The following is a 13583-nucleotide window of genomic DNA, read 5'->3' on the forward strand; positions in this document are numbered from 1 at the left end:
AGGTGTATCTGTTAAGCACTGGTATTTGTCAACCCTGAAAGGCCAGTTTTATAAGGCATTAATGCCACAGGGCACCCTGAATTCACCAGTTTATTAGGGACACAATATAAAAGCAGTCCACAACTGAAAAAAGTAAATAATAAAATAAAAAAATACCTTCTCAGTGATGCTTACAGTGACAGGAACTGTAACAAGACACAAAAACCACACTGTAGTTTGACAACAGACACATTTTATTGTGATGAATATAAAATTAACAAATACAGGGAATGCTGGGAACTTCCACGACCACTTCATTTGTCAAATGTTCAAAGGTTATGTATCTTTTGGCTCCTCAGGCCTGCAGTACCGTCCACTCTAAGGGGACCCACAGATTTATTATGTAAGAAAAGCAAAAACCAGTGGATAAACACCCAAAGCAACATCAACTAAGGGAAACTTCACAGGCAAAACAATGTACACATACACACCCAACATTGTACCTGAAGGGTCATCCTTCAACATTTGGTCTTTATCATCAAAAGTTGAGGTATAACTGACTGAAATTGAATTAAAAAAATGTACTTCAGCATTAGTCGCAGCCACATCACTGAGAAACTACATGTACCATTGTCTGTCCTTGTTTTAAAGGTAATAACTGCACCTTTCTTGGCAAGGAATTTGTAATTTAACAATTGTTGGAAAGCAGATACATCTACTCTAGCTGCTGCTTTAATGTATGTATACACAAATGACCAAGAATAAAGAACGCGCTGGCATTAAACTGCAATACAACACAAAGTCGTGTATGTACCACCTTTGTCAAATGTTATCATGTGTTTATTGCCACTGTGTCATCAATTCCATGGTACTCCGTGAGGCTGGAGTTTACTTTGTTTTATTTAATTGCATTAGGTAGTGGATTTTTTTTATACATGTTAATGAGGTGGATACAATTTTAGGAATTTAAGTAAAACATCACAACAAACTCCAGCCTCAATATGCACCACAGAACCGTCTCGACACACAACAGAAACTGTTACATTGCACAGGTGTTCCTATTTTTCTGGTCACTTAGTGTATGAGTAGAGTCTCTAGAAAGGGTGTGAGGGCGAGCACAGAAGCCAGATACCTTGCAAACATGTGGACCTTAAATAATAAAGCAGCTGCGTTACATCAGCAGACATTGCAGGATCATAAAAACAAAGTGAAATCACATAATATCTTTGACAGGAAATTTAAGTGCGCAACCTGACGCTTTAAAATGATAGCTTAACATAGGACCATAATCACAATAGCTATTCTTAGTGGGAAAAATATTCTTAAATAGCTCCTATCTGAATGTATAGTAAATTATTTTACATTTCAACGCTCAAATAATCAACGTGAACTACCAAAGACAAAAACAACGGCAGCAAATAAAAACAGTGTCTGGCAACATGACAGATATGCATAATCCTACACATGTACAAGGTTGGAAATACAGTTCCCATATGCAAATAGTGATGTTTTATTATTTGTCACATGTAGTTCTCAAACATAGCAGAGAAGGGAGAGTGACAGTGACGAGGCAACTGACCGGCTGACATTTCCACCCCCTTTCCCTGCCTCTGACCAACGGTCAGAAGGCACTGCCAGATGTGCTTCTGTGTTTCGGCTCACATTGCAGGGGCTTAGTCAGGCTCATCGCAGGCTTGGTTCAATTTCTAGCAGCTATGACGACGGATAACGCTACACCACCAATGGCGACTGCGGTGGCACCAAATAACCATTTCCAGCTGAGACCCTGGGGAAATAAAAGGCACAAAAGAGCAGAGAAGAGGTCAGGACACAGTCAAAAGATCAACGCAACATCTGATTTAAAATATCGATACACAACTGACGCTCCTTGTTTATTACCACACAAAGTCTCCCTTGATGATTACATACATTTCACCTCAAAAGAACTAATAAGAGTGCATGAGTATCATGTGATGATGGGCAGAGATTAAAGCTGCGTTTAAACCCCAAATGTTAAGCACATAAACACATTTGTTTTCTCAAGGAATGACTCTCACCCATGAAGACTTGGCTCGGTGTTTCTGTGTGCTGCTGCCACTGGTGGGGTTTCCCAGCATCTTCTTATACATGGCCTGCTCCGCTCCTCTTTGCTCTGAGTGTTTCTTCACCAGCTTGGAGAGCTCTGCGTGGATAGTCTACACAGTGGAGACAAGACAAATAGGTGTTGCAGGCACCGCTACAACATCCAAACCCCCCCTTTACTCCACCAATCCAGCTATCCTAACATGGAGGAAACAAAATCCCGCTACTGTACAACAACCCAAGACTGATTTCCTTGTTAATGGGAATACGTCAGGATGACAATACCCTTACATCAACACACACAAGTGGCCACCAAGTGTGCTGGAAAGCATTACAATTATGTCAGGCTTTTCAAAACATTTTTCTATAGTCGTGATTGATGGATTAGACACTTGAAATATTTATGCTGCTCTTTGTTGTCTTACAAGAAATCTCAGACTTGCATCGGAAACATAACCTGGCATTTAGCCAACATGCAGACACAATTCCAGGATATGGGTAAAATTATTGTTCCGACATTGTCTCAGATCTGAGTCACTTCACTGCTCTTAAAGCTGGTGAGTGACTAAGCAAACCAGTGCTTTCAGAAACAACAAAAATGTTTTTGCTTTGTAAATGCACTTGAGGAAGACTGATGGGAGTGCCATTACATGGAGTTAACAGCAATTTTCACGTAATATTTGGGCTCAGTCTGCCTTTAAAGACGTTTGTGAGGAGAGGAGAGTCAGTGTGAGTGTGTGTACAAATCTCTCCCTTGAGGATTTGTCTGTTCCTATCTAACGCTAAGAGTAGCAGATACATTTACAGCACAGTGTTCGAGCAGTTGGCACCACTATTGTGCAATCAGCTACCCACCGAAATGACAAAAATGACACAACACCAACTTGTCTCCAGGGCAAGAACTAAACAGGCGAAACAAACATGTAACATGTTGTCCTTAAAGCATCCGAGGCCGTACAAACTGAACTGTCAAGTCTGCGTGTCATGTCAAAAAGTAAACAAACCACAGACAAATAAATCTTCTGTCATCAATTTGAGTTGATGTCGATGTAGGGCGTGGATGGCTGACACCAGTGTGAAAAATGCAGACAGCATGTCGGTCAAAGCCTCAAGAAGAGAGAGAGATAGAACGTCATCCTGTCACTCTGTGATGCCCACTTCTGTTTAAGACCGCCTCATTGATTATAATGGGAGCGTTCTGGCATTGTCACTGAAGCACACCCACTGTTCTTGCTGTTAGAACATGAGGTTATTTAGGGACTCTTTTCATTATTATAGCGCTAAGAGGCGAGTCCAATTTAACATGAAAAACAGCTATTCTCGCACCAGTTTATAAATGTGTGTTGACACAGAGACGTCACTGCAAACATACAGGAGGCTGACAGCTATGTATTGACACATATGTAAAAGCCTGCATGCCCATATAAACTGCAGCATGCATCTTTTTTATTTCTGACATGACATAATGCATTTCTTCATTTATTTGCTCATGGTAGAAAGTAATTCTTTACCTGCATGTTACTTTTGCATTATTCCGCAACATCCCCTGAGATGAAGTGTCACGTGATTGCCAATGATATGTCTACATATCAGCACAAAACCAAGGCTCAATAGGAGAAGACACAATTATATCGATTTATAAAACAGTATAAAAGAGGTTGGCCTTCCTAATATCGCCTAGTATGAATAATAATGGCCTCAAAATGATACATCAATAGGCCTAAATAAAACAATATAAGATACTGGCCTTCCTAACACCATTAGAAAAGGCTTTTAAAAGGAATCTGAACAGCATTTACCGGGCCAAATAAATACAAACTCAGAAGCTGTTCACTTCTCAAACCATAGCTTTACAGTAGAATAGTCCAGCTTATTGGACGTTTATCACAAAAGCAGGGGTTATATCTCATGAGGAGGAGTCTTTAAAATTGTTTGTCAAACAACCTCAGGGTCAGCGTAAGACTACTCAGGCTGTTGGCTGTCACTGTTGTCACCATGTTAAACATTTTCTCTATCTGTGCATTATGAAGATAACTAAAGAACTTGTGTATCATTTAGACTCTTTTAGCTACTACCCCCCAACAATATGGAACACCCTGCCTTTAACAGGACAGTTTTAAACGATGACTCATAACATATCTTTTTATTATAGCCTATAACTAACAGCTGTTTTAATATTCTTAATATGTTTGTATATGTGTATATTTTATTACTTAATTGAATTATTGATTGATAAATTGGTTTATTCTTCCCTTTTCTTTTGAGTAAGTGCTGTATAATTGTATGATTTTATTTCTTTGCTGTTTGTCTCTGCCGCTGAATTGTAAAACACTTTGTGCATGAAAGGAGCTATATAAATACGGTTCATTCATTCATTCATTTAGTATCTGTAATGTGATTACACAATTTAGGAGCAGTTAAGTGTTTTAATTAATCAATTACTGCGTTATAGCTAAATGTAACGTGATTACAAACTAGGGCTAGACAATATTGGGAAATCAAATATCACAATAATTTTGACCAAATACCTAAATATCAATATTGCGACAATGTTGTAGGGCTGACTGATGGTGCTTTCCCGTAATATTTACAGATTTTGATAAAAAGTCATCAGTAATGCAGCTATAATGACTACGTGCATAAAGATGAATGATATAACAGCTAGAACAGTCTGGTAAGCTCAGAAAATTAAACCACTAAACTGTAATGCAGCCATTAAAACCAGGAAAACACAACATTTATGATATTATGATATCCAAAGTCTGAGATGATAGCTACCGTCGTATCAAGACATCGATACAATACTGATATATGGCCCAGCCCTACCCCTCAACACTGCTAACAACACACAAGCCCATTAAAACAGCAACCCACTTAACATGTACTATTGCAAAATGTAATAGTACATTATATTTACACTGTGTGTGATGGATGAAAAGCTTAAGTGGTGGCCAGGCCATGTGCTGTTTGACAGATTGGTGTAGGACTCAAGTGGGGGATTCTGGGCATGAGTACCATGCTGCTGCAGCTCACAGCGAATCCAAGGAGCCCACGCACTGAGCGGAGTTCTGTCAAATGGCCTCGTGTAGCCAAAGAACTGCATATACTAAACTGTACAAGCAGGAGAACAGGAACAGTGGCTAGGTATTAGATATGGCCGGGGTGCAGGGCAGACCTATTTACAGCAACAACATGAAAACAGATCCTCTGAAATGATGAATCAGCAGTCCACTTGACCTTGCACTACAACTATGTGATCTGATGTGTTACCCAATGGTGCCCTCTACTGGTCATATTAAAAAACTGCAGTTTCTCTATACTACAAGCTGTAGTATATGAGGAGGCCAAAAGTACCTTGTTGCTTGGTTCCAACTTCAGCGCCTTCCTCAGAGTTTGAATGGCTTCTGTGTATTCACCTTGCAAGGCTAGTACCTTAAGTGAAAACACATCATATTACTAAGGCAGTCAGTAACAAACTGAAACAGAAAGTGAAAGAACAAGAGAGACATGTACCTTGCCCATGCGGAAAAGTGCTTTTATGTTGTCTGGCTGGTGTTCCAGTGCTGAGACACAAGATTTAAGTGCTGCTTCATAGTGGTCCAGTTTCAGCTGAGAGGCAGCCATGTTGTTTAAACACTTCACTCTCACATCCATCAGCTCATTCTCCTCCTCAGGAGTAATGTCAACTGCAGCACAAAAAACAAACAACATAAGCAAACAGTTTAAAACCAGTAAAAAAAATGTTCACAAAACAGAATCTTGCAATTTAATTAAATAACTATAACGTCCACCAGTGCGTCGTCAAAATGGCCGAACATTCGTCAAATCTATTCCCTGCCGATCACCATCTAAGGTGGGCAAGTTAGGACATGCTGGGGGGAAGGCCCATCTTTCTTGGGGGGTGAATCTAAAACTTCAAAAAACTGCATAATTAAAGTAAGCATCAACTCTTCAAGCCGTGCTTCCCCACCTGGTAGATTCCCCCTGAGCCTTCAATAATGCTGAGCGACAGAAAACCTTCCCACTTAGCCCTGACTCCCTGGCAAAAATCTCACCTTTAGAGCTAGACTCTGTTATCTGCAGGGCAATGCTGTACGAGTTGACAGCAAAAGCATAGTCCCCACGCTGATAATGAACATTGCCTCGCTCCCTCTTATGGCTGGCCAGGGCAATCTTTTCAGTGGGGGGCAGCAGCTCCAGATCTGGAGCATCAGTGGCTTCCAACAGTTTCACTTCGAGGGACAGCTCAGCGTTGGGGGGGACCTCGGGTTCAAGACTGGAGAGATGAAGAAACACAGTCAAGTTCAAGAGTTAGGGAAATAAGTGAAATTAATTACTAGATTAGACAGAAGGAATTTCAAATGCACATGTCCTGACGAAAGTACAGTCAGGTCCATAATTATTTGGACAATGATACAGTTGTCGTCATTTTGGCTCTGTACACCACCACAATGGGTTTTAAATGAAACAATGAATACCTGCTTAAAGTGCAGACTCTCAGCTTTCATTTAAGGCTTTTTTCAAAAATGTAGTATGAACCGTGTAGGAATGACAACCATTTCTTCACACAGTCCCCCGACTTTAAGGGCTCATAAGTATTTGGACAAACTAACATAATCATCAATTAAACAGTCAGTTTTAATACTTGGTTGCAAATCCTTTACAGTCAATGACTGCCTGAAGTGTTGGACACATAGGCATCATCAGATGCTGGGTTTCTTCCCTGGTGATGCTCTGCCAGCCCTTTACTGCAGCCGTCTGCACTTCCTGCTTGTGTTTTGGGTGTTTTGCCCTCAGTTTTGGCTTCAGCAAGAGAAATGCATGCTCAATTGGATTCAGGTCAGATGATATGACTTGGCCATTGCAGAACATTCCACTTATTTGCCTTAAAAATGTCTTTGGTTGCTTTTGCAATATGCTTCAGGTCATTGTCCAACTGCACTGTAAAGCATCGTCCAATGAGTTTTGAAGCATTTAGTTGAATCTGAGCAGATAATGTAGCCCCAAACACTTCAGCTTTCATCCTGCTGCTCTTGTAAGCAAGACAAGACTTCACTAGAATAAATACAGAGGGTTTATCACAAGATGCAAACCATTGGTTAGCCTTAAAAATGGAAGGCCAGATTAGAGTTTGTCAAAAACCATCTAAAAAGCCTGTACAGTTATGTCATGGCCATGTATGGCTGCCAGTGGAACTGGTTCTCTTGTATTTATTGATGATGTGACTGCTGACAAGAGCAGCAGGATGAAAGCTGAAGTGTTTGGGGCTACATTATCTGCTCAGATTCAACCAAATGCTTCAAAACTCATTGGACAATGCTTCACAGTGCAGTTGGACAATGACCTGAAGCATACTGCAAAAGCAACCAAAGACATTTTTAAGGCAAAGAAGTGGAATGTTCTGCAATGGCCAAGTCATATCATCTGACCTGAATCCAACTGAGCATGTGTTTCTCTTGCTGAAACCAGAACTGAGGGCAAAACACCCAAAACACAAGCAGGAAGTGCAGACGGCTACAGTAAAGGGCTGGCAGAGCATCACCAGGGAAGAAGCCCAGCATCTGATGATGCCTATGTGTCCAACACTTCAGGTAGTCATTGACTGTAAAGGATTTGCAACCAAGTATTAAAACTGACTGTTTAATTGATGATTATGTTAGTTTGTCCAAATACTTATGAGCCCTTAAAGTCGGGGGACTGTGTGAAGAAATGGTTGTCATTCCTACACGGTTCATACTACATTTTTGAAAAAAAGCCTTAAATGAAAGCTGAGAGTCTGCACTTTAAGCAGGTATTCATTGTTTCATTTAAAACCCATTGTGGTGGTGTACAGAACCAAATTGATGACAACTGTATCTTTGTCCAAATAATTATGGACCTGACTGTATGTCTCACAGACAGGTTCAGAACATCAAAGAGTAGAGATTTTAGAGCAAGTAAAGCTACGCTGTTTTGTTTATATTAAAGAATTTACATCTGTTTGTGAATTAAAAGCAGCTTTAGTGTGATTGTAGTTTTGTTTACACAGCCTATAGCAGTTAGACTAAAACACATCCCTACCTCCCTCGGGCACCATATGCATATTTTGCATCAGACTCGATTAAGGCCAATTCTCCCATTTCCATGAGCTGAACTGTGAGATCCAGAGCCTGAAAAGAGAAAAATCTCATTATATACAAGGTAAAACTAACTGCCGTAAGTACCGTGAAATCACCATTTGAGGAGTCAAATGGTCCATTTTTACCTGGATGACATCTCCGTCTCCGAGGGTGAAGGAGAGGTCAGGCTGCTCCTCTACAAGTGTCCCATCCCTCAGGCATGTTTTGAGATGTATCTTTACATTCTGTCCTTTCTGTGGCCGACTGTCTCGCCCTTCCCCTGCCTCCAGGACTTTTTTCTTCAGCTGGTCATTACCTGGAGACAAACCAAGTCATAATAGGACAAAGGACAAGTCTGTTGAGCAAACCACAAGTCAGAAGCCTTGCTAAATGGGATCACTAGAAGAGAGTGTGTGGATTTGACCAGAGCACCTGCATATCAACAATATTAACTTATTGCTACTGTAACATTTTCCTTTAGTCTACATGGGGCTTTTCCTACATACCTAACACATCCAGCCATTCATCCACTTGACCTGGAGGCTCTGAATCTGTGTCTGCATTTTTCTTTTCAGGCTCAGCAGTGTTCTTCCCCTTCCCACCACCTGCATCCTCCAGAGGAGGGGGCTCATCGTCAATGTCTTCTTCATCTAAAACCTCAAAGTCCTCCCCGCTGTCCAGCAACGAGGTCCGTCCGGTCTTCTTCGCTGGTGCCGCACTGTCATAGCTTTCAGATGCGTCCAGTGTCTCCTCTTTTTCAGCCATTAGTGGAATACTGTGAGAAAGAAGACAAACAACTTTAACAACAAAGCAACTTTAATGGCTTGTCAAGTGTCCCAAAACCGGAATAACACAAACGTTGCCAAATAAATCCGTTGCTAAATATTTACAGACTACATCTATGATCTTATTATCATGCTAACACAACATCTACAATAAAGGCGACTACAATCCAAAACCATTCAAGACTAAGTCGCCTATTATTATCAATAAACAAATATCCAACATGGTCACAATTACTGCTCACCTGTGTACCGTTTAGCTACAACAGCAACGCTATATTTTGACAAACAGGAGCCACGCTGGCTGCACGTTTCCAGAAGTTTCTGACAAGTTATCCTGCCGCTAATATCTCCTCAAGCAGCTAGCATGCTACTGCTAACAGACGTTAGCCGAGTAAGTTACTAGCAAACTAGCATTAGCTGTAACCTCGCTGGGGCTGTTTCTATCTCGTCTTACAGCGAACCACTGCTTTCATCGACTCCATATAGAGCGAGTCATTCTGTACATCATATCTGATAAGCCCATTTATCAGAATAAACAGCACATTACCTTCAAACACTATCTGCAGAGGGTTGTTTTGATCCCCGGACGAGCTCCCCCTCCAGGTTACACTGATGAAGTCGGTTTGCCGTTGGGGAACACGAGAGCAGTGGGGCCCGGGTATGTTGCTGTATATACAACATCAAACTGACTTCGCAGCGGTCTGTGGCTCATCCCAACAGGCTGCTTCCTGTTAACCTTGAGCTGCTGTTCTTCTATTGGAGCTTTACATGCATATTAATGTTTGACCTCACAGGCATCCACAGGACTACAGGCTTAATTTAATGATGTAAAATGTTTCCACCTCGTTATTTATATTTATCTAAAGCATATAATACCAAAAGCCTAATTGTAACAAAATTAATTAGAGACTATAATACAGTAACAGTAGCCTACAAACTGTATATTTTTCCAAGTAATTTCAGAGCACATATAGGCCAAGTAGAACCATTGCCAGATGAAGAACACTCTGTCATCTCACAAACATGGCATCATTGCCAGTGATGTAGCTCCTGGATGTACACAGCAGGACTTTATAGATAATATTCTCTGGTTTCTTGCTTACTGTAAAACTTCAAGTAATAGCCTGGGCTATTAATTGCTCAAATCACTGAACTCAGCAGGCCTATATTTGAGACAGGGGTCTATATGGGACAATTCCTTTTACACAAAACAGCTGCTTGGCAAAGATGGGAATACAGTGAATCTGTTTATTCATTACTTTTCTAAGCTCTAACAATTTAAGCTTCAAATAACATCAATTTTGAGCTCTGAGAAACTGCATCAGAGAGAGAGAAAGTTATGACATTTGTTTTACGATGCCCGAGTATTACAACCCCTGGCATACAGACACAACACCACTTTATCCTGTTAAAACAATACTTGTAACTTGGAGTGATATCCATGAAAAACCTTTTGATTCCTTTGATGGAATATGAAGGAATATGAACAACTTACAGGTAATGGAGGAGTAGACACACATTCTGACTAAATAACGACTTCAGAGGTGGGGAGTCACCGCTTTTTTCATCTCTTGTTTACCAGGCTGGTAAATCTAAATGAATTACTGTCATCTTTGGTGCTCACACTGTAATTTCAGTAAAATGAACTGAATGATTGGATTGTGGAGAATCTGACCGAGCTAACAATGTGTAGCATGTCCATATTGACAAAAGTTGAAACTTTTATGTTTGTATGTGCGTTTGAAGCGGCTAACTAATGTAAGCTCAAGTGGGTAGCAAACAACCTGGTTTATACATACAAATAACTTCTGTAAAAATGATCTTGCTTAGCAACCAGACCAGGCGTTTGATTGAGACAGGTGTTTATTTGTCAAAATCTTTAGCCACACTGGGCTAGTAAAAGGGACTGGGCGTTTAATTAAAGTTTTACAGTATTTGGAGCTGTAATAAGCTGTTTGCAAATTCAAAACTGGTGGCTGAATTATGGAGTGTTGGTTTAGCCCAAATCCAAACTGGTGAACTTAGTTAACGCATCTTATTTCAAAGGTGTGTGCACACCTAAGGCCAAAATACCAATGCATAATATAAAGTGGTGAAAAGTTACAGATTAAACCAGGGAACTCCAATTCTTCCCAACCATTAAGATGCAGGAAGTCCTTTTAAGTTAACCCTTTCCTTCCATACATCTTTGCTACAACCTGTGGTCCAAGGTATCATGCAGGTTTATTAAATCGGAGGGTCTTAAGTGCTATATCATAGGCAACTGGACTTACTTGAGATTTTTGAAGACGTACATAGGGGCTTCTTCAGTTCAGAACTCTTGGATGAGAAGTAAAACATCTTCAAGAAACTCAAGGAAGTCCAGTTGCCTTCGATGTAGCACTTAAAATGACCATGACCTGGATGACTGAGAATCTTCACTGACATAAACCAGAGGGCAGAATTGAGTTGAAAAGTAATTATAATAGTTTATAGACAATAATATGGTCTACTAAGTTGTTTAACTTTTTGATCAGGGTATTTTTTCAAAGATAACATAATTTACAGAAAAAAAATGCTGAGGTGCTAGGCAGTAATTTTAATTAATATCCCCCAATATTTAAAATGCCCCCCTCAATATATTGACAAAAAATGTACAGAAAAAAATAATTGTTATGCTAGGACAGACATCCACGCACTGCTGTCTAAAATAATCCTTAACAAATGTAATCATAAATAAACTTAACAAATGATCATTATTATTACTACTGGTTCTAGTGTAACAGTGTGCTGCAGTTCTGTGTGTGGTTTGTCTGAGTAGTATTGCTGTGCCCCAGTGACTGCTGTGGGTAGATACAATCAATGTCAAACACTGCTCTGTCTCTATTTTATTACTTTCAAATATATTAAAAAGTGAAAAACTAGAAGGTAATATGAGTGTGGGTGATTTCACTGCCACTTGTTGTAGTTTTTGTAAAGTGTTTGTCATAAAAAAGCCAAAAAAAAATCATAAAAGTCATAGTGTACTATGGCATAAAAAGTCATTAAAAATTACTTTTTTCAAATCAATCATATGCTGGCTCCCTACAATGGCACTCATTTATCAAAACTGCAAGAACCCCTGATTGCAGATTTTTATTTAAAAATGCTCTGAAATGGTGAGTTTAGCTGTTAAGTTTCTAAAAATTTCCTCCCAGACTCCGCTCAAGGATTGGGTCATAGAGGGTTAGATTAGGTATAGATCCTATATATAACATCTCTTTATGTGCTGCATTAGATGATGGCTGAAAGCTATAATGAGAGCTCAGAGGAAGGGATTCAAACACCAAGGAAAAATCAAATGACATTTATTATTGATGCATTGTTTCTTTTTTGATAAGCAAATTATCTGTTTTTCTTTCAGTCTAAAGAAACTTTACAATATAAAGAAACATACAAAGAACATCTTTATTACCTACACAAGACACCTAAGTCCCTAAGACAAGATTCTGAACTATCCTACCATGAAAATACAAAGCAAACCCAAGAGACAGACTGCTTCATATTGAATACTGCCGTGTCATCAGAAAGGACCATGAATGGTACAGGAGAATCATTTATATCCCCTTCCCTTGAATCCCCCACCCCTCCCCGACTCGACATAACCACCCCACCCGACCCGACCAGCAAATCTTCCTAATGGTACAGTATTATACATCACAATAGAAGTACAGAGATGGCCAACGATCGATATACACAGAGGACTGAGAGAGGATCAGTGAGAGAGCTTCGATCTATACAACGCTATAACAGAAGCGAATAGCAAAGGACACAGTTACTTTTTGATCTATTCTTAATTTAAAATGAGGTTTCTCTTAAGTATTTTTACCTTTTTAAAAGTTTTCTTAAATTGATAAAAATCCTTCATATTAAAAACTGCAATAAGAGGTCACATGTTTCCTGTGTGAGAAGATGCCCTTTGGAACAACGATTCAAATCCAATAGTAACATTTAACTGAAACATAAGGAGACAAGGGCAGAGTGAGGACGCTACAGCTTGTTTGCTTCTCTCTGTCCTGTCCTCTCTCTGTCCTATCCTCCCCCACCATACAAGCATACAGTCTGCATTTATTGTGTTACTGTATTCTATACACTTTTATGGAAATTTAGCCACACGAGCCAAATCGTCAGCGCATCCGTTCTCTATGAAAAACATGGACAGTTTTATTTATAATTTACTTTCAGCTGTATTCATTGGTAGTGACTGACATATCAAAACATGTCAATGATATCAAAATGCATTATACAGTATTTACAAAAAAGGAAATTAAAGAGAAGGGAGAGGGGGGAGTTTTGGTGGAGGTGAGGGGACGGGGTTGGAGGAAAGAAGGGAGGTGTGTGTCACTACGTCGAAGGAACACTGGAGAAAGTGTTTCCCAGGCCGTCGATAGCCAAATCCTGGAGATGTCCCCGTTGAACTCTGGGTACAATCTGTTCACATTGATATCAGAAAATTGATAAGTACGTCACCATCACCCGTGGAGGCTACAATGGTTGTTTAGTTACTGTTGGTTTGAGCACAGCCATGACGTTAAGTGCTGCAGTGTGATGCCATGAGAGATAATTTATCTCTTTGAAACAGTGACAGAGAGTTGATCAGGCCAAGAGTACATAACATACA

At 39.9% G+C, this 13583-nt stretch overlaps 1 protein-coding gene across 2 annotated transcripts; it reads right to left on the reverse strand.

Annotated features, from left to right (window-relative positions):
* Positions 1–212: 212 nt before the first annotated feature.
* fkbp8 (FKBP prolyl isomerase 8) lies at positions 213–9630 on the reverse strand. 2 transcript variants are annotated; one of them, XM_033622709.2, is made up of 9 exons: positions 9492–9630; positions 8666–8934; positions 8306–8475; positions 8122–8210; positions 6117–6337; positions 5575–5747; positions 5416–5493; positions 2037–2174; positions 213–1765 (listed from the first exon to the last, which is right to left on the reverse strand). In XM_033622709.2, the coding sequence occupies exons 2-9, from the start codon at positions 8922–8924 to the stop codon at positions 1679–1681; spliced, it is 1215 nt and encodes a 404-aa protein (XP_033478600.1). In that variant the 5' UTR covers positions 8925–8934; positions 9492–9630; the 3' UTR covers positions 213–1678. The 2 variants fall into 2 exon arrangements, with proteins under 2 accessions (XP_033478600.1, XP_033478601.1); XM_033622710.2 differs by lacking the exon at positions 9492–9630 and adding an exon at positions 9187–9322.
* Positions 9631–13583: the final 3953 nt, after the last annotated feature.

The sequence above is a fragment of the Epinephelus lanceolatus genome, chromosome 6, assembly GCF_041903045.1.
Source record: "Epinephelus lanceolatus isolate andai-2023 chromosome 6, ASM4190304v1, whole genome shotgun sequence".
Classification (NCBI taxonomy): domain Eukaryota; kingdom Metazoa; phylum Chordata; class Actinopteri; order Perciformes; family Serranidae; genus Epinephelus; species Epinephelus lanceolatus.